The sequence below is a fragment of the Onychomys torridus genome, chromosome 16 (genome assembly GCF_903995425.1).
Source record: "Onychomys torridus chromosome 16, mOncTor1.1, whole genome shotgun sequence".
Taxonomy (NCBI): Eukaryota; Metazoa; Chordata; class Mammalia; order Rodentia; family Cricetidae; genus Onychomys; species Onychomys torridus.
Genome location: NC_050458.1, coordinates 3,665,767 through 3,686,257, shown reverse-complemented (window position 1 = coordinate 3,686,257; position 20,491 = coordinate 3,665,767). Strand labels below are relative to the sequence as shown.

Here is a 20,491-nt window from a genome sequence, read left to right as displayed (position 1 = left end):
AAATGGTCAGAGGACCTTGGGGTTTACCTCATTTTCAACTACCTAGGCAGCTCGATCTCTCTCTCTCTCTCTCTCTCACACACACACACACACACACACACACACACACACACACACACATCTTCTCCCTCCCCCCACTCCTATCTGTCCGTCTATCTATCTATGTATCTGTTTTTTCTCATTTTTTAGAACATTGAGGTACAGTTCACATACCATGAAATCCACCTTTTAAAGAGTTCAATTCAGTAGTTTTACTCTATTGAAATGTTTGTACCACCATTATCACTAATTCCGGAACATTTTCATCCCCCATCATCAGTTCCCCTTGCCTTCTCTTAGTTCCTGCCCACCACAGACTTGCTTTCATCTTCCAAATTTGGGCATGTGGACATGTCTCATGTGCAGACTCATGAGACTTGCCTCCTGTAGCTTCGATCCCAAGCCTCACCCAGCAGCACAGCTCCACCACTACTCTTATGGCGGGTAGCATCCTCTGGTGTGGATGTAACGTTTGTTCACACAGTTGGCAGTGGGTGGTAGACATTTCAATAGGACCCGCTTTTTTACTATAATTATATTCCTGTAAATTTTTGTGAGCTTTTATATGAACACATATTCTGTTTGCTTGCGTTTGGGAATTGCTGGGCCAAAAGTAGTTGTTTCAGGTTTCAGGGAAACTAGCGGTTCACCTTCTGTTCTCGGCAGCACTGTGAGAGTCCAGCTCCTCCACACTTGCCACTACTTTCGATTGTCTTTTTTGTTGTGGCATTCTAGTAAACTCTTCTTAGCACAGGCTGAACCTTTCGGGGTTCACCTTATTTGGGGCTGAAACTTCGCCAACCGAATAAGCTCCCAGCACATCACCCGGTTGTAGGAAACGGTCATTCCTAGCTCTGAGACAAAACTACTGACCTAAAAGGGACAAAATGGCATAGAACAAAGTTTTAACACTTGACTTTTAGCCAGGGAGCAGTGGTGCATGCCTTTAATCCCAGCACTTGGGAGGCAGAGCCAGGCGGATCTCTGTGAGTTCGAGGCCAGCCTGGTCTACAGAGCAAGATCCAGGACAGGCACAAAACAGAGAAACCCTGTCTCTGTCTCGAAAAACAAAAACAAACAAAAAATGACTTTAGGCACTATGAAAACCCCAAGGAGAGAGAGTCAAGCTGCTTTGCCAGGGTCTTGTCTGGTTCCTTTCCTGCCACAGCGGCATGGATGTGGTGGCGGTGATGGGCTGTTTGTGTTGCGTGTGACACTGAGGATTCTGCACCAAAGCACTTTGACCCTCTCAGCTTTTTCTTGTTGACTGGAGTCTGTTTCAGAACTTAGCGTAGATTTTATACCATTGTCATTTTTAGTCCCTGGGTCCCTTGAACACTCCATTGACACTTCTGTTTTTCTACTAGAGAGCCTTACATTTGATATCATTGTTTTTGTTTGGTTGGTTTTGGCTTTTTATTTGTTTTTTTTTTTTTTTCCAAATTAATCATCAGCTTATTTAGGGTTATCACCACAGGTGCTTTATTCCGAGGGTCACAAATAGTTTAGGTCCCTTCTGTATTCATTAGTTACTACACATGTAGCTTCTGAGCCACGGGCTGGCCATGTGTTCTAGCTGTCTGGGGCTACAGGGGCTACCTCTAGGTCCTTCTCAACCCTTCGGATGCTCTGGTTCCCCCGTGGCTATGCAGGCACTCCAAGTATGGGTTAGAGTTTCTCCCCTCAGAGACGTCTCTGCTCTGACCTTGGAAAGGAGCCTTCTAGATCCAACAACTGGCACTCAGCATCCTGGTCCAGACCTGCTTAATGGTGTGTTGGGAAGGTATGCAGCGGCACCTGCCAGCTGTCACAGGACTGTGTCCCAGGAGGGGGCGCCAGAGCGCCAGCACCAGCCACTGTTTGGTTGTGTTTCTCCTGAAGAGTATTCCTATATAATAGTATGTGCATAGCATTCAAGGCGGTGATGTTCTTATCCTCTTCCAATAACATGGATGAAAGCAATTGTCATCCATCCCTGATGAGGACATATTTGGAGAAATGCATCATATTAGTGTGTATGTGAACAGCAGGGTGTACTTGAACAAGCTTTTATCTATGACCTCAATAGATGATACAATCTTAAGAGACTGCCACCATGTATGTATATATAATGACCCATCATCTACTGTTACAAAAACTTAAGAAGGAGAAACATGTATTTAAGGGCTATTGAACCAATTACAGTAGGTTCTCAAGTAAAAACAAAGAAGAGAACCGTTTGAGGGGGAAATCAGCAGAATTTGAAGGATACCATTTATCCGTGATGAGTCTTAAGTACTCTAATTATTTTTTTTAAAAAAAGATATGAAAATGTTAATCTTTAACTTTCAAATGAACAAATAACTCCTGAAAAAGAATGCCCATGGAATACAGAAGTAAACGACAATTCACCGACTAAGACCTGAGCGCTGAGGCTGGCGAGATGGCTGTTTTTGCAGAAGACTCACAACCCAGGAGGCTCACGTCATCTCTGACTCCAGTCCGGAGGGTCCAGTGCTCTCCGCTGACCTCTGTAGCCTGCATGGGGTGCACATGCAGACATTCAGGCACACACACTAAATAAAGAAATGCATCCTTTGAAAGGCCTGAATGCTTACTGTACAGAAAATACCTTTAGCTGAGAAAAATAATCCAATGACCGTTTCACTTTACTTTTTACAGTAAAGGAGTAAATGTATACTTAATAAAGGAGTATATACTTAATAAAACAGAAAACAAAAACTCGGGTGAGGACATCTGATTGTTTGGGAAGTAAGGGACAGGGTGGCAATTCCAATGTAAATGAAGGCTGAATTTGTTTCATATAGTTTTATTGCTTATAGGCCATATATATAAGGAAAGTCACATAGTAAAAAATGATTGGGGTTTTGGCAATTTTTATTAGGCAATGTTTGTTTTCATATTAGAAAAAATATGGCTCTAAATTAATAAACTAATAATGATCTTATAGACATGTGTTGTATTTCATCTCAACTGACAATAAGCCACTACTCTAACATGGATTTTGTGCATATCTGAGTGGTATAGAAAGTGGTAGAATCATCACTGTTAACATTTCCTTTTAAAGAACTAAAGACATTCATTCCTATCAAATCTGAAGGAATTGCCCAGGCAAAGAAATATAATTTAATTTTTTTACTGGTATATCATCAAATGAAAATATGTACTATAAATTATAATGTAATTTGCCAAGTTCTGAATATAGTTATTAAATATAAAGGTGTTGTCTAAAGAAGATAATATTTACAACAAATAAAAACCAGATTGTGGAATATATATATTATGGATATAAAAATAAGTACAATGTCCAGCAGTCCAACAGGGTCCTTCTGGGTGTAGCTTTGCCATGGGACTGTGCCTCCATGCTGGCTCGGAGCGTTGGGATGTCAAAGCAAGTACTGCCTCCTTAGGGCCTGCACATCCTCGGCAGTGAAACGCTCGGCCCGGGCCTGTGACAGGCTGTCAAGCAGCTGCGCCATCTGCTCCTTTTGGCCTTTGTTAATTAGTGTCAGGGTCATCTGGAAAAGGGGACAATCCTGTGAGCACAAGCCACACTTTCAAAGCTACAGAGCCCGAAGCACCAGGCTCCTCCTACGCCAGCTCTTGCTTACCTCAAACCTCTCTGCTCGGCTCAGATACAGGAGATGCTCATACACCAGCAAGGGGTCCTCAGCCACAAGGTGACTCTTGAGCGACTGAAGGAGGAGGAGCAACATGTCCCCTTCCAGTTTGTTACTTAGCAACACTGGCAGATCTCTGGGTGCAGTGATGGCTAAAAGGTGTGCACAGGCCTCTGTGTCTTTCTTGGTGCAGATAGTGTTTAGCACCTGTCCGAACTCATAGGCATTCCTAGGCTTGGAGACCTCAAGTTTTCCAGAGCGTTCTACAGACTCTCCATCTCCAACTCTCTCCTTGGCGGGCAGGGAAGCGGCAGGGGCCTCTGCAGCTCTCTCACACTCCTCATCACTGCTTTCATTAACCTTCATAATAGAAAATGATACCAAGTCATGACGCTGAATACCAGCCACACATATCACAAGTTACACTTAATGTGAACTGAGACTACATACAACATTTCAATAGTCAAGTTCTAAGTGAAAATAATTTTTTTTATTTTTTATTTTTTTTTTGAGACAGTGTTTCTCTGTAGCCCTGGCTGTCCTAGAACTCACTGTGTAGACCAGGCTGGCCTCAAACTCAGAGATCTACTTGTTTCTGTCTCCTGAGTGCTAGGTTTAAAGGTGTGTGCCACTACCACAAGACTAAAAATAAAAAAAAAATTAATACATTATAAAATACATAATTTCTTTAAGAAGAAGTTAGGGTATAAAAATATTCTTAGAAGTTTTAAAACTCTATTCTATGCTAAAACAAGGCTTGTATCAGTTTTTTTATTTTTATAATTAATTTTACATTCATTTTCATTTGCTTATATTTAGTGAAGTGAGCCTACATTTTTAATTTCTCTTAAAAGTTTTTTTCTTGCTTAAGCAAGAAAGGGGAAAAAGTCATAGATCCTCACTTGCTGCCTCTTATTAGAAATGTCATAAATAGATATTAGCATTCATGGAAGTACAGGAGTTTATGTCCTGACATTCTTCATTAATGGCAAAGCAAATAATGTGACTTTCTAGGAGTCACAGAGGTAGAGATGATGCCCAGGCTCTCTTGGAGAAACCCATATTATCGAAGAGTTAAAAAGAGACAGAGAGAGATGGGCCAGGAGTGATTGTACACACCTTTGATCCCAGCACTCAGAGGCAGAGGCGGGCAGATCTGAGTTCAAGGCTAGCCTGGTCTACAGAGTGACCAGCACGAAACAACAGCAGTATGTCAGCTTGGCAACATCCCCACCAGGAGTGGTTTACAGGGCTGAGGAGGAGCCCTGTAATCTCCATGTGTCTACCCCAGGAGAAGCCTATGGCCTCGGGCTCCCAGGGAACAAGCTGGCAGAGGTAACAGTTAAAACAAGAACTTCCCTGACACACAGACTCCCACTACCCATGGCCCATGCTGAGAAACATGGTGGCTAAATAAATAATTTTTTTAAAAAAAGAAAGAAAGAAACATGGTGGCTAGTTACATATCAAAAGGCAAATTCTGTCTTCACAACTGGCTCAAGTTTTCATTGACAATCAGAATAAAAAGGAGAAGATCCTGTAGAACTCACAGGAATATAACCTTGGGATCCATATCAAATCTCAGCAGAGTGCTTTCAGAGCCTGAAATACAAATACCTCTTGGACTTCGATTCTCTTCCTCTCTCTTCCTTTGCTGGGAGGCACTGCACCGTCCTTAGTATCTAGGTGCCTGGTGGCCTCTTGCAGCTCCATCTTTGCCTCACCCGTATCTGGCTGTTGACTGGGGTCAGCTAAGCTTTCCTGGCAATTCTGAAAAATGTGATGACAGGATGGTTTGCATAAGTCAAGGCTCTTGGGCTAGCCTGGATGACAGTGGTTTGTGCAGTGTGTGTGACAGCTTCCGTCAGTGACATTCACACAGTGGGTGTGGATGAGTCCCCTGGGACAGCCAGTACACACCGTGCTACAGCAAACCTCCACTGTGGTGGAAAGGACACAGTTAGGCAGCTGGGGCCCATTCTGTGTCATAATAACCTTCTGTTCTAAGCACAGTAGGCACCCATCTGCTGAATGAATAAAAGAAATGGATGAACTGATAAGCCCCCAAATAACTTTTCTTGTTGCCAGAAGTGTTGGTTTATTTTGGCTCACAGTTCAAGGGCACGGTTGTCATGCCAGGGAAGGTATGGCAGCGGGGGCAGTGACAGCTGCCACAAGCATCCACACTCAGGAAGCACAGAGAGACACGTGTCTGTGCTCAGCTTGCTTTCTCAGTCAGTCCAAACCCACAGTCCATGAAATGCTACCACCCAAATTTAGGGCGGCTCCTTCCTCCTTACCCTAATCTAGATTTCCTTCACACACCCGGACACGTTTTTTCCCTGGTGTCTGAGTCAGGGTTTCTATTGCTGTGATGAAACACCATGAACAAAAAGCAAGTTGTGGAGGAAAGGGTTTATTTGCCTTTCACTTCAGCGTTGCTCTTCATCACTGAAGGAAGTCAGGACAGGAACTCAAACAGGACAGGATCCTGGAGGAGAGGTGATGCTCACTGGCTTACCTCCCATGGCTTACTCAGCTGCTTTCTCATACAACCCAGGACCAGCAGCCCAGGGATGGCCCCACCCACCATGGCCTGGGCCCTCTCCCATTGATCACTAATTGAGAAAATGCCTTAGAGCTGGATCTCAAGGAGGCATTTCCTCAGCTGAGGCTCCTTCCTCTGATGACTCTAACTTGGGTCAAGTTGACACACAAAACCAGCCAGCACACATGGTAATGCTAAGTCTAATCAAACTGATGACAAGTATTAACCATCACAGTCCCTACTAGTGAGACCTAAGATCCCAAGCGAGGTATGGTGCACAGCCCTAGCTACTCTGGAGGCCAGAGAATGGTTTGAGCCCAGAAGCGTGATGAACTTCCCAGTAGAAAATGATTTCTCAAGGCTGCAGCAAGGAATGAGTGAGTGAACCCATGACAGGCACCACAGCGTAGCTTTTCTAATAGTCTTGTTCTATAAAACCCTGCAAAGTTGTCCTTGAAGAACCAAAGCACCCCCATTTCAAGCAAGCCCCTCACCCAGCTTGAAACAGGCCTGAGTTTCAAACTTCTCAGAGCTGCTGACATAGGTCCCAGGACTAAGTCAGGATGTTTGAAGAGCTATCTGGTAACAACTAATTAACCATAGAATGCCCCATTGCCGGAGATGGTCAAAAGTACAAAGTCAGGATGTCTGAAGGACTATCTGGTAGCAATTGATTAACCACAGAATGCCCCAATGCTGGAGGTAATCTATAAAGTTTGACAAATAACCTGTTAAAGTAAAATAACACAGAAATTCTGAAAAGCCCCTGAAACTTGAGCCAATCAGAATTGTTCCCATACTAGCACCCCTAAATGATGTAACCTTATGGTTTTTGCCTTTAAAATCTGACCTTGCAGAGGGGCGGGTACCTCCTCCAGCCTCTGCTGGACGGCTTGACGAGGTCCCTGCCATGGCTTGAACTGCTCCAATAAACCTTGCTTTGCATTCCGATGAGTTCGTGTCTCTGGTGATCTCTTCGAGGGTCTCGCGCCCAGGGCACAACAGTGCCCAGTTGGAAATTGGCCAGCATTGGCTTTTATCTCATTTTAGAGTCACAACGTAAGTTGGAGAAGTAGAAGAGAGACTCTACTTGCAGAGACAAAATGTGCCATTTCAGCAGAGTTCTAGAACCGCAGCCTAGAGCCATGCTTTTAATTAAGCCCGTTGTGAGGTGAGAATCATCACTCTCAAGTATTTGAGATGCGTCGTGGTAGCATACACTGGAGGCTGAATGGAGTCTCCTGAACTAGCGGTTGCACAGTATTCCTGGGAGCCCAGCTGGAACACTGGTCCCTTCTCCCTCCCACAACGAGCAGAGAAAGAGTGGCATGTCTCAGACAGAACCCTAAAGCTGGGGTGCAAACTCTAACACATGTCCACTTCCTGCCGTTGGAATGCTCTGACAGAACCAGGGGGAATGGACATGACATTTACATTACAACGTCCTAGGTGGGGACCACAGGCGAGAGGCCAGGAACACAGCCAGAGGGCAAGATGTGGGGCGGCGACGGTCACAGACGTACCACCCCAAGACCATGCCAAACCGTAATTTACTCTCCTAGCCCCATCGACAAATGACTGTCCCCATCTCAAAAGGGATGAAACAGTAAACAAAAATCCTTGAGAAGACTGTGGCAGTCATGCCCAGAGTCCAGTGCAGCCCAATGTCAAGGTCTGAGAACAACGAATCTGGGAGCCGTAGACTAAGAAGCAGACATCACTCACACAGGCTTTTCACCCATTCAAGAATCTGCCTGAAGATCAGTCTGTCTGGTTGCAGGAGTAGTGAGAAATCAGAAAGCACTTGACTAGGCAAACAGGCAGCAAGGTGAAGGATAGCCCAGCAGGATGTGACAGCAGATGGGGAGGGATGTAGGGCCACAGAGTCCAGAGTCCCTCTGTTAGGAGATGGAACGCAGTGACAGGAAGGCCTCTGGTACTGTAGATCCTATAGTGACTTGTCCCTATGGTACCATAGATCCTACAGTGACTTGTCCCTATGGTACCATAGATCCTACAGTGACTTGTCCCTATGGTACCTTAGATCCTACAGTGACTTGTCCCTATGGTACCTTAGATCCTACAGTGACTTGTCCCTATGGTACCTTAGATCCTATAGTGACTTCTCACTATGGTACCTTAGATCCTACAGTGACTTGTCCCTATGGTACCTTAGATCCTATAGTGACTTGTCCCTATGGTACCTTAGATCCTACAGTGACTTCTCACTATGGTACCTTAGATCCTATAGTGACTTGTCCCTATGGTACCTTAGATCCTACAGTGACTTGTCCCTATGGTACCTTAGATCCTACAGTGACTTGTCCCCTATGGTACCGTAGATCCTATAGTGACTTGTCCCTATGGTACCGTAGATCCTATAGTGACTTGTCCCTATGGTACCTTAGATCCTATAGTGACTTGTCCCTATGGTACCTTAGATCCTACAGTGACTTGTCCCCTATGGTACCGTAGATCCTATAGTGACTTGTCCCTATGGTACCTTAGATCCTATAGTGACTTGTCCCTATGGTACCGTAGATCCTATAGTGACTTCTCCCTATGGGACCGTAGATCCTACAGTGACTTGTCCCCTATGGTACCGTAGATCCTACAGTGACTTGTCCCTATGGTACCTTAGATCCTATAGTGACTTGTCCCCTATGGTACCTTAGATCCTACAGTGACTTGTCCCCTATGGTACCGTAGATCCTATCTGAGGAAACAATAGATGCAAACAACTTGCAATGCTGCTGAGCTGTCCTGATGCAACAAAGGGGATCAGGGGTTGAGGTGACAGTTGTCAGAGAAGCAGAGACCCCAGAGAAAGCAGCTGGAGGGGCGGGCTCCTGGAGAGCATGCTGCCACCCAGAGGCAACTCTGGCAAGAAGGGAGAGAAGTTGCTGACCGCCAGGGTCGGGAGAAGGCTTCCTGGGTAAAGCATTTGCATGAAAGCAGGGGAGTAAGTTCAGGTGCCCCAGAACATTTCTACAGAGGGGGGGGGGGGGGGGAGGCGGCAACAGGAAGATGCCTGCGGTCCAGTAGCCTGCTGTGCACAGTGGTAACTAAGAAACCCTATTTCAAACATGGAGAAGCTGAAGACAATGGAGGTTGCTCTCTGACCTCCACATGTGTGCACTGACATGTACACACACACACACACACACACACACACACACACAGGCACACACGCACACAGAGAGGGGGAGGGAGGGAGAAGGAGGGAAGGACGAGAGTGGGAGAGGAAGAGGGAAATAGGGAAATAGAGATTTTTCTTGAGCTGCTAAAAGCTCACAACACGTTTTAGGAGGATACAATTGGCCTGGAGAGATGGTTCATGGGTAAAGGTGCTTGCTGTCAAGACTGACTCCCCGAGTTTGATCCCCAGGACCCACATGAAGGAGAGAAGCCATAGGTGATCCTCTGACCTCCACTTGTACATGGTGGTATGCACACACACCCTAATAAAAATGTAATGAAACCATTTTTAAAAAGATACAACACAGGGCTGGTGAGATGGCTGGTGGGTAAAAGCATGTGTGTGCCACACAAACCTGATGACCTGATTGGGTGCCTGGAACCCACATAAAGGTGGAAGGAGAGAGCCAAGTCCATCAAGGATCATATCGTGTATTTCAAAGATCCGGTAGAACCACATGTTATCATAGTGTTCACTATTAAACTGTTAAAGTACTGCGTACAAGGTGCTTCTCATTGTGGTGTCTGGGCCGCTACTACTAGAAACTTAATTCAGGAACCATGTCTTAAATCTAACCAACAGCAGCTAGTATATAATCAGCTCTCAGGAAGATAAATAAGCCAAACATGCAGATATCTCTTTTTGCAAAGAACTGACACATACCCACATCTAAAAACAGTTTAGAAGAACAAGCTCTGGGCAGCTTTCAGCATGGAGGTTCAGGCCAAGAACCTGACTCCTGAGGTGGGCCTCCTGCCACACCATACACACCTGGGTCCAAGCTGTGTTCTGACACATCTTATAAAGTCTCAGCCACTGAAGAGCCTGACATTAAGTTTACTTAGCATGGACCTCAACAGATAAGCTGCCAGAACCTAGCTGGAAAAACAAGCTGTGAGGGCATAATCCAGAAAGAGAGCTGCTCCAACTGGATATCATCTGTCTGTATCGTCATAGACATTACTGAGATACACTCCAAGGAAGTCTAAAATTCCAGTGCTTTTTACACAGAGCTTCTGGCCTTCAATCAGCAGGAGAGGCCAGCAGAAGCTACCTGCTCTAGGTGTGGCCCTACAGAGTGCATGAGTCCCTGGCTCAAAGCCACTGGCCCAAAACTCAGTGCTGAGTCAGAGTTGAAGGAGTCTCTTGAATTTGGGGTGCCACATACCATCTAGGAAATCTTTATGTGGGCTCACAGATTAGTATGCTGCTAGCAAGGTGGTGACAGGGGTGGAGTTGAACACCATAGAATGTGCTGCAGCCACCACACCACCCCACCCCCCCCCCCAAGAGCTGCATCTGTCCTGGCTGCTGGAAGCACAGGCCTGGTTCTATGTAGACTGAGAGGGTGCAAGAGTTAGAGAGACCTGATGACCTAATGCTCACAGAAGAGGAGGGATCTACAGAGATCTTATGATCCAAAGCTCACAGAGGAGGGATCTACAGAGACTGATAACCAATGCTCACAGGGAAGGAGGGATCTACAGAGGTCTGATGACCAATGCTCACAGAGGATCTACAGAGATCTGATGACCAATGCTCACAGAGGATCTACAGAGATCTGATGACCAATGCTCACAGGGAGGAAGGATCTACAGAGACCAATGACCAATGCTCACAGAGGATCTACAGAGATCTGATGACCAATGCTCACAGAGGATCTACAGAGATCTGATGGCCAATGCTCACAGGGGAGGAGGGATCCACAGAGGTCTGATGACCAATGCTCAAAGAGGAGGAGGGATCCACAGAGGTCTGATGACCAATGCTCACAGGGGAGGAGGGATCTACAGAGGTCTGATGATCTGGAGCTCACCAATAGCTGTTGTTTGGTATCTGATGCAACAAAACCTTCACATTTCCCATTCAGTGATAAGCCTGGAGTTAAAAGTGCACTTTCATACTCAATTAGGTTAAAACTAACCCCTGCTCCAAACCTGGCTATTCTCCATTATCACCTCAGGGGCCTAGGAGGCACCCCCGACCCCGACACTTTATACTGCTTCATCCTCCCAATTTTACCTTCAAATAAGCTTGAATTATCCTCACCTGCTGTTATGGTCTGACTCCTCCCTCCCCCAGTTCATAGATGAAGTTCTAACTCATGGTACATTAGAATGTAGCCATATTTGGAGAGAAGGTTCTGAGAGGGGTAATGAGATATGTTAGGTGGTTCCTGTTCCAAGGTGATGACTGTCCTGTCAAGGAGAAAGTGCAATGCTCACGGGGGAGAAGAAGGAAGGGAGAGGAGGAGGTGAAAAAGAAAAGAAGAATGAGGAGAAGAGGAGGAGGAGGAGAAGAGGAAGAGGAAAAAGGAGGAGGAGGAGGAGAAGAGGAAGAGGAAAAAGGAGGAGGAGGAGGAGAAGAGGAAGAGGAAAAAGGAGGAGGAGGAGGAGAAGAGGAAGAGGAAAAAGGAGGAGGAGGAGGAGAGGAAGAGGAAAAAGGAGGAGGAGGAGAAGAGGAAGAGGAAAAAGGAGGAGGAGGAGAAGAGGAAGAGGAAAAAGGAGGAGGAGGAGAGAGGGGCTAGGGGACATTTAAGAGTCCAGTGGGAGCTGGGTGGTGGTGGTGCACACCTTTAATTCCAGCACTCAGGAGGCAGAGGCAGGTGAATCTCTTGAGTTCAAGGCCAGCCTGGTACAGAGCTAGTTCCAGGACAGCCAGGGCTACACAAAGAAACCCTGTCTCGAAAAATAAAAAACAAAAACAAAACAAAAAAGATTCCCAGTGGAAGCCATCATGTACCAATTACCTTCCTAGTATTTGGGAGGCTGAGGCAGGAGGAGCACCAACTTGAGGCTAGTCTGGGTTATATAGTGAGTTTAGACTATCCTGAGCTAGAGTGAACCCTGTCTGAATTATGTCCCCCTTCCCCAGAAAATACATTTCAGGAAATGTATTCTGCACTGAATGGATCCTGGTAATGTTTCTCTCTCTATCCATTTCAGGAAATGCATTCTGTATACAGGTCCCTGGTAATGTTATTCCCTACACATGAATAATCAGTGACTCATAATTCGATGCAAAGCAGCACCTGGGAGGTGGAAACAGGAAAACCAACAGGCTCTGCCATCTAGGGAGTGTGAGACCAGCCTGGGCTATTGACACCCTGTCTTTAAAAAACAGAGGGGAAAAAAAGATTTCCATTTAAGAGATTTTGCATAAGGAAAGCATTTTATATACAGCCTTCTTTCTTCACAATGTGTTGTGAGAAGAATGTCCTCTGCAGTCAGGGCCCTGGCCACTGGAAACTTCTAAGTCTTGGCTACATCTCTGCCAGCTTCCTTCCACTGGCCCGTGCTCCAGGAGGCCCCTCTCCTCACTTCCAGCTGCAGTCTTTGCTGGGAACCAATGGCATTAGTGGTTGAGTTTTATTGCTGTTTTAGTACTATTTTTTCTTCGAACGTTTCCTATATTTACACAACCACACAGCAGCAGTAGCCATCTCCCTTAAAGTGAACATTCCCTGATGCCTTAGAAAGGTAGAGCTGGAAAACTATAGCCAAATGCTCCCTGTGGACTGAAGCTGAACTAGACAGGAACTCAGAAACTACCTGGTCCACATTAGAGATGAGGGTGAAAGCTGGAAGTGTATTCCGAGGCTTTTGAGCAGGTCATCGTACACCAGGATTCAATCTTACTGTGAATTCATAATCCTGACATTTACATTCCTGAAACCACTCCATCTGTTCAAGGATGAAATTGACACACAAAGACAGAGATGCCCTCACCTCGAGTCCTTTCTGGGCGAGCGCTAGTCTGTAACAGGCTTTCACATTTGCTCCGTCTAGCTGAAGCGCCTGGTCACAGTCCAGCTTTGCCTCTTCAAACTGGCCCAGCTTCAAGTAACAGAGAGCTCTGGCACAATGCAAGGGAAGGCAAAGGAAGGTGATCAGTGCATTTGGACAACTCGTGGGGCTGGGGGGTTGGCTGTGTTTAAAAGCGCTTGCTGCTCTTGCAGAGAACCCAAGTTCAGTCCCCAGCACCCATACTGGGTAGCTCATATTCCTGCTCCAGGGGATCTGATACCTGCTCTGACCCCTGCACTCATGTGCACACCCATACATCTCCAGACACACGCATACATGCACAATAAAAGATAAAATGTAAAACAAAAACAAAAACAAAAACAAAACAAAACAAAAAACCACATTCTATAATATTTTTAAAAAAGAAGAAAGAGTAGCTAGTAAGGACCCAAACCAGCTCCTTAAGTCTGTTTTAGCCACAACTTGCTTCAACTGGTGCATAACAGCTGAAGTCAGCCATGGTGCTCTCCCAGGGGATGAAATTACATCACTAGGAGGCCGTTGTAAACAAAACATACCCTGACCCAAAAGGAGGATGTAACAGGGTGGGTAGGAAACAACAAAATGAGCATCTTAATAAAATCTGAAAAGGGCTCTGGAGAACACAGCTGAGACCCACAGCAGGTCTTGTGGGACAGAGCGAGGAGAGCAATCAGAGAGACTTCTCAAAGATACGTTCACCAGAATAAAGGCAGGTGTATGGTATGAAGGGGAAGTGACCTTGCCAAGGCGCTGGGCATAAGGGATAGAGAACAGGGACAGGAGAGCAGGGAGACCCAGGACGCAGCTTGGGCACAGCCTTCCCAGCGTGGCTGGAATGGAGGATAGGGCTGGGAGACAGCACAGGCCAGATCACAAAGGACCCTGTTCACTGGGCTTCATCCTGAGCCTGGCAGAAGCAGCATGTCTGTAACAGATGGCAATCAACTCTTTCGAAGAGAAGGAGGATGCTGCAGAGGGCGCTGCAAGCCTGTTAGACATACCAGTGGGGGTGGAGCTAAGGGGGATTGACAGGCACTCTGGAGAGTAGTAGCAGAGGTGGGCCCACCCAGGGCCAAAGGGATCAGCTTCTCCAAAGGGAAGTTCAGAGAACAGACCAGGAAGGCACAAGGATAAGAGGTGAGTGTTGACAGATGTGAGAGATGGGTGAGCTGGTCTAGAGCACAAGCAGAGAATAGGGATCCAGATCTTCCAAGCAGCAAGATACCAGACAATGGGAAGCCTGCAGAGAGGAGAACCAGGCATTGAGCTCCGAGCCACTCTAGCCAAGGGCAAAGGGGTCTTCAAAGAAACCAGAGAAACACTACTGCCCACTCTGCAAAGGCTGAAGGAGAGGGGCAGAAACTGTCTATTGGATTTAGTGACAGTGTGTCTGGTCAGCAGTGGCCACAGAGGGAAATGTGTACACTGTAAGAGGCTAGTCAAGAATTTTATCTGAGGGGACTGGAGAACTGCCTCAGCAGTTAGGAGCACATGTTGCTCTTGCAGGGCTGGTGCCAGCATCCACATGGTGGCTTACAATCATTTCCAACTCTAGTTCCATGGGATCAAGGACCCTCTTCTGATCTCTACAGGTACTCATGCATGTAGTACCCAGACATCTATACAGGCAAAACACACCAACATTTGAAAAAAACAAAGACCTTGTGGGGAGGGCTGAAATGATGTAAATACAGTACTCACATATGAAATTCTCAGAAAATGTTTCCTTTTTCTTTTCTTTTTCTTTTCTTTTTTTTTTTTTTTTGAGCTGAGGACCGAACCCAGGGCCTTGCGCTTGCTAGGCAAACACTCTACCACTGAGCTAAATCCCCAACCCAGAAAATGTTTTTAAATTGTATGAAATATCTAGAACAATGCTTAAAACTGATCCTCTATTCTTCCGGTTGCTATACCCTCCCTACTCCCATCAATCCCTGAAGTATCTCAGTGGTAAAGATGGTTCTAGAACAACCTGCCAGTTCCTACCATACACTGTAAAAAAGGCTTGCCATTCCTTCAGCACTTCAGAAGAAAATCCATAAGACAGCATTTTGAAGGCCACTGGTTACCCCTCTCTGCACGCCCCAGCTCCCACACTGGACAGAGCTTAGGCCCAGCTTGCTGCAGCCTGGCCAGACAGACAGTGCAGAGCCAGACTGTATCAGACCTTCATCGTTCCCAAGCCCTCTCCACTGCCCGCACCCCAGCTCTTTCAGAAACACCCAAGGCAGTGTGTACAGATACCTAGAAGCACTGCATAGAACTGGCAAGTAATGCATTTTATTACGCTAATTTATCAAAGTTATTTTAAAATAATAAATGCTATTCACAGAAGACCTACAGAATATCAAAGAACTTGCCTGTTTGTATATATGGCACACTCCTTGCTGTTCATTTGTAAGCATTCGCTGTATTTACTAATGGCGTCTTTATAGTTTTTATCCTTTACCAGTTGATTTCCTTCTTCTTTAAGGACTTGAAACATTTTTTCATCTATAGGACCAATAAAATAAACATATAGAGAAAACATTCCTGTAAGTACATCTATAAAATCTTAAGAACAGTTATCAGTAAACCCTCCATTGCAAAGTCACGTGCTTGCATACCATGAGGATCTAGCTATACAGAATAAAAAAGTAAAGAGGACCGGGTGGTGGTGGCACACGCCTTTAATCCCAGCACTCGAGAGGCAGAGGCAGGCGGATCTCTGTGAGTTCGAGGCCGAGCAACCCTGTCTCGGGGGGGGGGGGGGGGGGGGGAGGTAAAGACAAGCTGCTGAATGAAAGGAAAAATTATGATACTGTTACTTTTGAATTAGAGAATAAAATGCAAGCATGTGTTACACATGTTGGCATGTTTTCTTCTCTCCATTGGAATTCTGGAGACACTGCCAGGAGCAAGGACTGTGTAAGAGAGAATCAAGCCATACACCAGGACACCGGTAACTAGATGGCATGAGGCCGTCTCAGACATGACTGCTTCCATGAAGTCACAAGCCCCACAGTGTCCTGTGGTTGCAAAGCACTTAGGTAATAGTACTTCAGACATTTTATTAAGCTGGAAGTATGGCATGAAATGGCTCCACACACCGTAAGTGAACTGGCAGAGTGGTGCACGCCTGCTCCAACTGCCTGGGTGGTGAAGGGGGTGCTCAGCACGCAGGGTTATCTGTGGCTCCCGATCATATTAGAGGTCAGTCCGGACTATGTGAATAAACAAACAAACAAACAAACAAACAAAAAACAAAAACCCAAAAACCTCACAAAGCTGGGGCTAGAGCAGTGGCTCAGTGATTAAGACACTTTACTGCACTTGTAGAGGACTGGGTTCGAGTCCCAGCACCATGCATCTGTACTCACAGACGCATACTCACACATACACACAATTCTTAAAAGCTGGGGATTGGAAAGATAGCTCAGTGATTAAGAGCATTTGCTGTCTTGCATAGGACCTGAGTTCAATTCTTAGCACCCATGTGGTGGCTCACAACCATTTATAACTCCAGTTTCAAGAGATTCAATGTCCTCTTCTGACCTCTGCAGGCCCCAGGCACATATGTGGTACATATATGTACATCTAGGCCAAGCACACACATAAAAATAAATAAATCTTTAAAAACAAAAAATTCAATAAATATTTGATGAATCATGTCAAACTTTTAAAGCCTGATGTGGAATTTACCCAGCATCCAAGTTTTCCTACTATATATTTGCATATTATCATTTGAGAATTTGTTATTTGTATGTGTGATGTATGTATGTGACTTGTGCCACAGCAAGCACATAGAGTTCAGAGGCAGTTTTGGGCCGTCTGCTCTCCCCTCCACCACGGATTCTGCAGACTGAACTCAGGCCTTCAGGTTTGCACAGTTTACATACCGAGCATCTCGCCTGCCCTGAATCAATCACGTTTTTTTTTTTTTAAATTTTTAAAAGCACTGCAGACTTACTACAGGCAAATCTATGTTTTAATTTTCGTTTATTTTATGTGCATTTGTGCTTTGCCTGCATGTTTGCCTGCGGGAGGGTGTCAGGTCCCCTGGAACTGAGTTACGGACAGTCACTCCGCCCCCTCGTGTAGCTCCAGGCGCCTTTGGAGGAAACGCGGCAGTCCTCCCCACCTGTGATGCTGGGTAGGCAGCCACTGGGATGTGGCTCTGGGTCTGGGGTCTCTGCAGCACGGTGCCAGACTCGCAGCGGCTCAGACGCGGGTACAGCTGGGATGGGCGGAAGGTTCTCCCGCCATTCTGGTCCATCTAGCTCCATTAAGAGCTTTGTTATCCTAAAGAGAGAATGAACTGTTGACATGATCAAGGAATTAGTGCTTCGTCTTAATAGTCAGACTGACCACCTGGCAGGTGGTACCTGCCTTTAATCTCAGAATTCAGGAGGCAGAGGCAGGCCCATCTCTGTGAGTTCGAGGCCAGCCTGGTCTACAGAACGAGTTCAGGACAGCCAGGGCCACACAGTGAAACCCTGTCTCAAAAAAAACAAACAAACAAACAAACAAAAAAAAAAAAAAAAAAGTCATACTGACCAAGTTGTATCTAAGTGCACTTCCTTGTAGAAAAATATGCAGTCTGTAAACTAAACTGTTTCCAAAAGATTTTTTTATAATTTTTATTTTTATTTATTTATTTTTTTGGTGTTTTGAGACAGGTTTCTTGGCACCTTTTCTGGAACTCACTCTGTAGTCCAGGCTGGCCTCGAACTCACAGAGATCTGCCTGCCTCTGCCTCCCATGTGCTGGGATTAAAGGCGTGTGCCACCACCGCCCAGATCTCCAAAGGATTTTTAAAGGTTGGCATTGATTACTTAATTAGACCATTTTCTTTTCCTTCTTGGTTTTCTGTTTTTGTTTTGAGATAGGGCCTTACTATCTTTCCTAGCAGAGCTTTGAATTTTATGACTCTCCCTCCTGGCTAGCTGAGATTCTAGACTTGTGCCTCCAGGCATAGAGAGACCATTTTCTACTCAAAAGAAAAAGTTGCCGGCACATGCCTTTAATCTCAGCACTCAGGAGACAGAGCCAGGCAGATCCCTGTGAGTTCGAGGCCAGCCTGGTCTACAGAGCGAGATCCAGGACAGACACCAAAGCTACACAGAGAAACCCTGTCTCTAAAAAAAAAGAAAAGAAAAGAAAAAAGAAAAAGAAAAGGTTATTTGTTAATTTGTTTTAAAATTTCAACATACAAACAATAAAATTTTAATTTTTGAAAAAGTGAAACATGCAACTAAAATTTAGGACTGTAAGAAAATACCCCCCATAACCCTCAACCATTGAACTGACAGTGTGTTCTTGAAAGTAGCTTGGAGTCCTTTGGGGTTTCTTTGCTCGAACTATACCCGGTGATGGCTGAGACAGATGCACAGCTCACGCTGACACCGATGAGGCCAATTTCTCCCTGGACACTGCTGCTGCTTAAGGCAAAATGTGCATCAACACGTGTTCTTTCATTTCTGAATGTATCTATCCACTTATATTCTTCTCATATGAATAAAGGTAAGAAATAGAATTATCAGAGTATTTCACTAAGGTCCTTATCTCAATGATCTCCTTAAAATTCAGATAACCATTCTTGGTTACCATTTTCCTATTATTTTAAACATACAGAGGATGGGCAAGGTGGTGCATGCCTTTAATCCCAGCACGAGTTTAAGGCCAGCCAGGACTACACAGTGAGACCCTATTTTAAAGTTTGTTTGTTTGTTTGTTTAAGTTAATTTAGATTTAAAAGCAAAATTGAATTTTGTCTTTGGGACAAATATCTGGTTTTAAAAAAAGCACTTCCTAAGACTGAAAATTAGTGAAATATATTCATGTTAGTTGGGTCTGTAATTGCATACTTTTATGTAAACAAAGTATATAGTTATATATAGGTAATTATAATATACATGCTTTTCCTATAGTTTTTTATACAGAAATTTCCATCATAAGCTACAGCTATGATAACTACATCTCATTGGTTGGGTGTGCAAAGATAAATTTGAACATTAATGTATAACCATTCCCAATCATAGAAGAAAAAGTCTGTGAAAAAGATTTTTAAGCAAAATTTGTATTACTAGAAGAGAGGAAGGAAGAGGCAGCTGAAAAGAGATGCTGTGTCACCAGAGCAGGTAATGCAGGGGTCAATGCAGGGGGTCAATGCAGGGTGTCAATGCAGAGGGGTCAATGCAGAGGGGTCAAAGCAGAGGGTCAATGCAGAGGGGTCAATGCAAGGGGGTCAATGCAGGGGGGTCAAAGCAGAGGGTCAATGCAGAGGGGTCAATGCAGGGGTTCAATGCAGAGGGGTCAATGCAGAGGGTCAATGCAGGGGTCAATGCAGAGGGGTCAATGCAGAGGGTCAATGCAGGGGGGTCAATGCAGGGGGGTCAATGCAGAGGGGTCAATGCAGGGGTTCAATGCAGAGGGGTCAATGCAGGGGGTTCAATGCAGAGGGGTCAATGCAGAGGGGTCAATGCAGCGGGTCAATGCAGGGGGTCAATTGGGGGGGTCAATGCAGGAGGTTGATGCAGAGGGTCATTGTGAGGGGGTATCAATGTGGGGGGGTTAATGCAGGGGTGTGTGTCAATGCAGGGGGTCAATGCAAGAGTCTAACATGCTAAGATTCCTAGAGAGGAGGAGGGGCAGATGTTAATGGGAAATGAAAAGAAACTAGGCACAGATGTTTAAATTTAAGAAAAGTTGCTGGTGCCTGCTTTTCCACAATGAACTGTAATAAATGGGAAAGCAAGCATGAATACGGCATCACAAACATGAAGTGAAATTGTTTTAATCAAGAACACGGAAGCTGGTTGATGTTGGCGCATGCCTTTATCCCAGCACTTGGGAGGCAGAGGCAGGCAGACCTCTGTGAATTCTAGAACAGCGTGGGCTACAGAGTGAGTTCTAGGACAGCCAGGATGACACATAGAGACCCTGTTTAAAAAAAAGAAAGAAAGAAAGAAAGAAAGAAAGAAAGAAAGAAAGAAAGAGATCATGGAAAGCCTAAAGCTTCCTTGTCTTTCTTATAAAATGAAAACACAACTCTTAAATTCCATTAAAAAGTGACACAGTCTTAAAGTCAACTGCTCTGAAACTGTCCTCCTATGTAAATGTACAATACCAACCTCAGAAAGCTAAACATGGAATTACCATTGGGCCTAGCAATTCTTCTCCTATGTATATACCAAAGGAAATGAAATGGAAATAGTCAAAATGGTCATCAACTGAGGGATTAATAAAAAATAAAAATAAAGATGTGATCTGTGCAGGACATAACTAAAGTCAGAAATAGCACATGCAGCACTGGGGA

The 20,491-nt window shown here is 45.1% G+C and overlaps 1 protein-coding gene across 5 annotated transcripts in view; it reads right to left on the bottom strand.

Annotated features, from left to right (window-relative positions):
• Window positions 1–2,371: 2,371 nt before the first annotated feature.
• Window positions 2,372–20,491, bottom strand: part of Spag1 (sperm associated antigen 1) — a 66,748-nt gene continuing 48,628 nt past the window's right edge. For 3 of the 5 annotated variants that reach the window (XM_036208397.1, XM_036208399.1, XM_036208401.1), the window contains 6 exons: window positions 17,315–17,475; window positions 15,555–15,687; window positions 13,135–13,261; window positions 5,277–5,429; window positions 3,651–4,019; window positions 2,835–3,557 (listed from right to left, as the gene is read on the bottom strand). In XM_036208397.1, coding sequence (XP_036064290.1) covers window positions 3,426–3,557; window positions 3,651–4,019; window positions 5,277–5,429; window positions 13,135–13,261; window positions 15,555–15,687; window positions 17,315–17,475 — 1,075 coding nt within the window. In that variant the 3' untranslated portion in view covers window positions 2,835–3,425. Of the gene's footprint in view, window positions 2,557–2,834; window positions 3,558–3,650; window positions 4,020–5,209; window positions 5,430–13,134; window positions 13,262–15,554; window positions 15,688–17,314; window positions 17,476–20,491 lie in introns of those variants that run through there. The other 2 variants (XR_004946780.1, XM_036208398.1) reach the window with 2 other exon arrangements.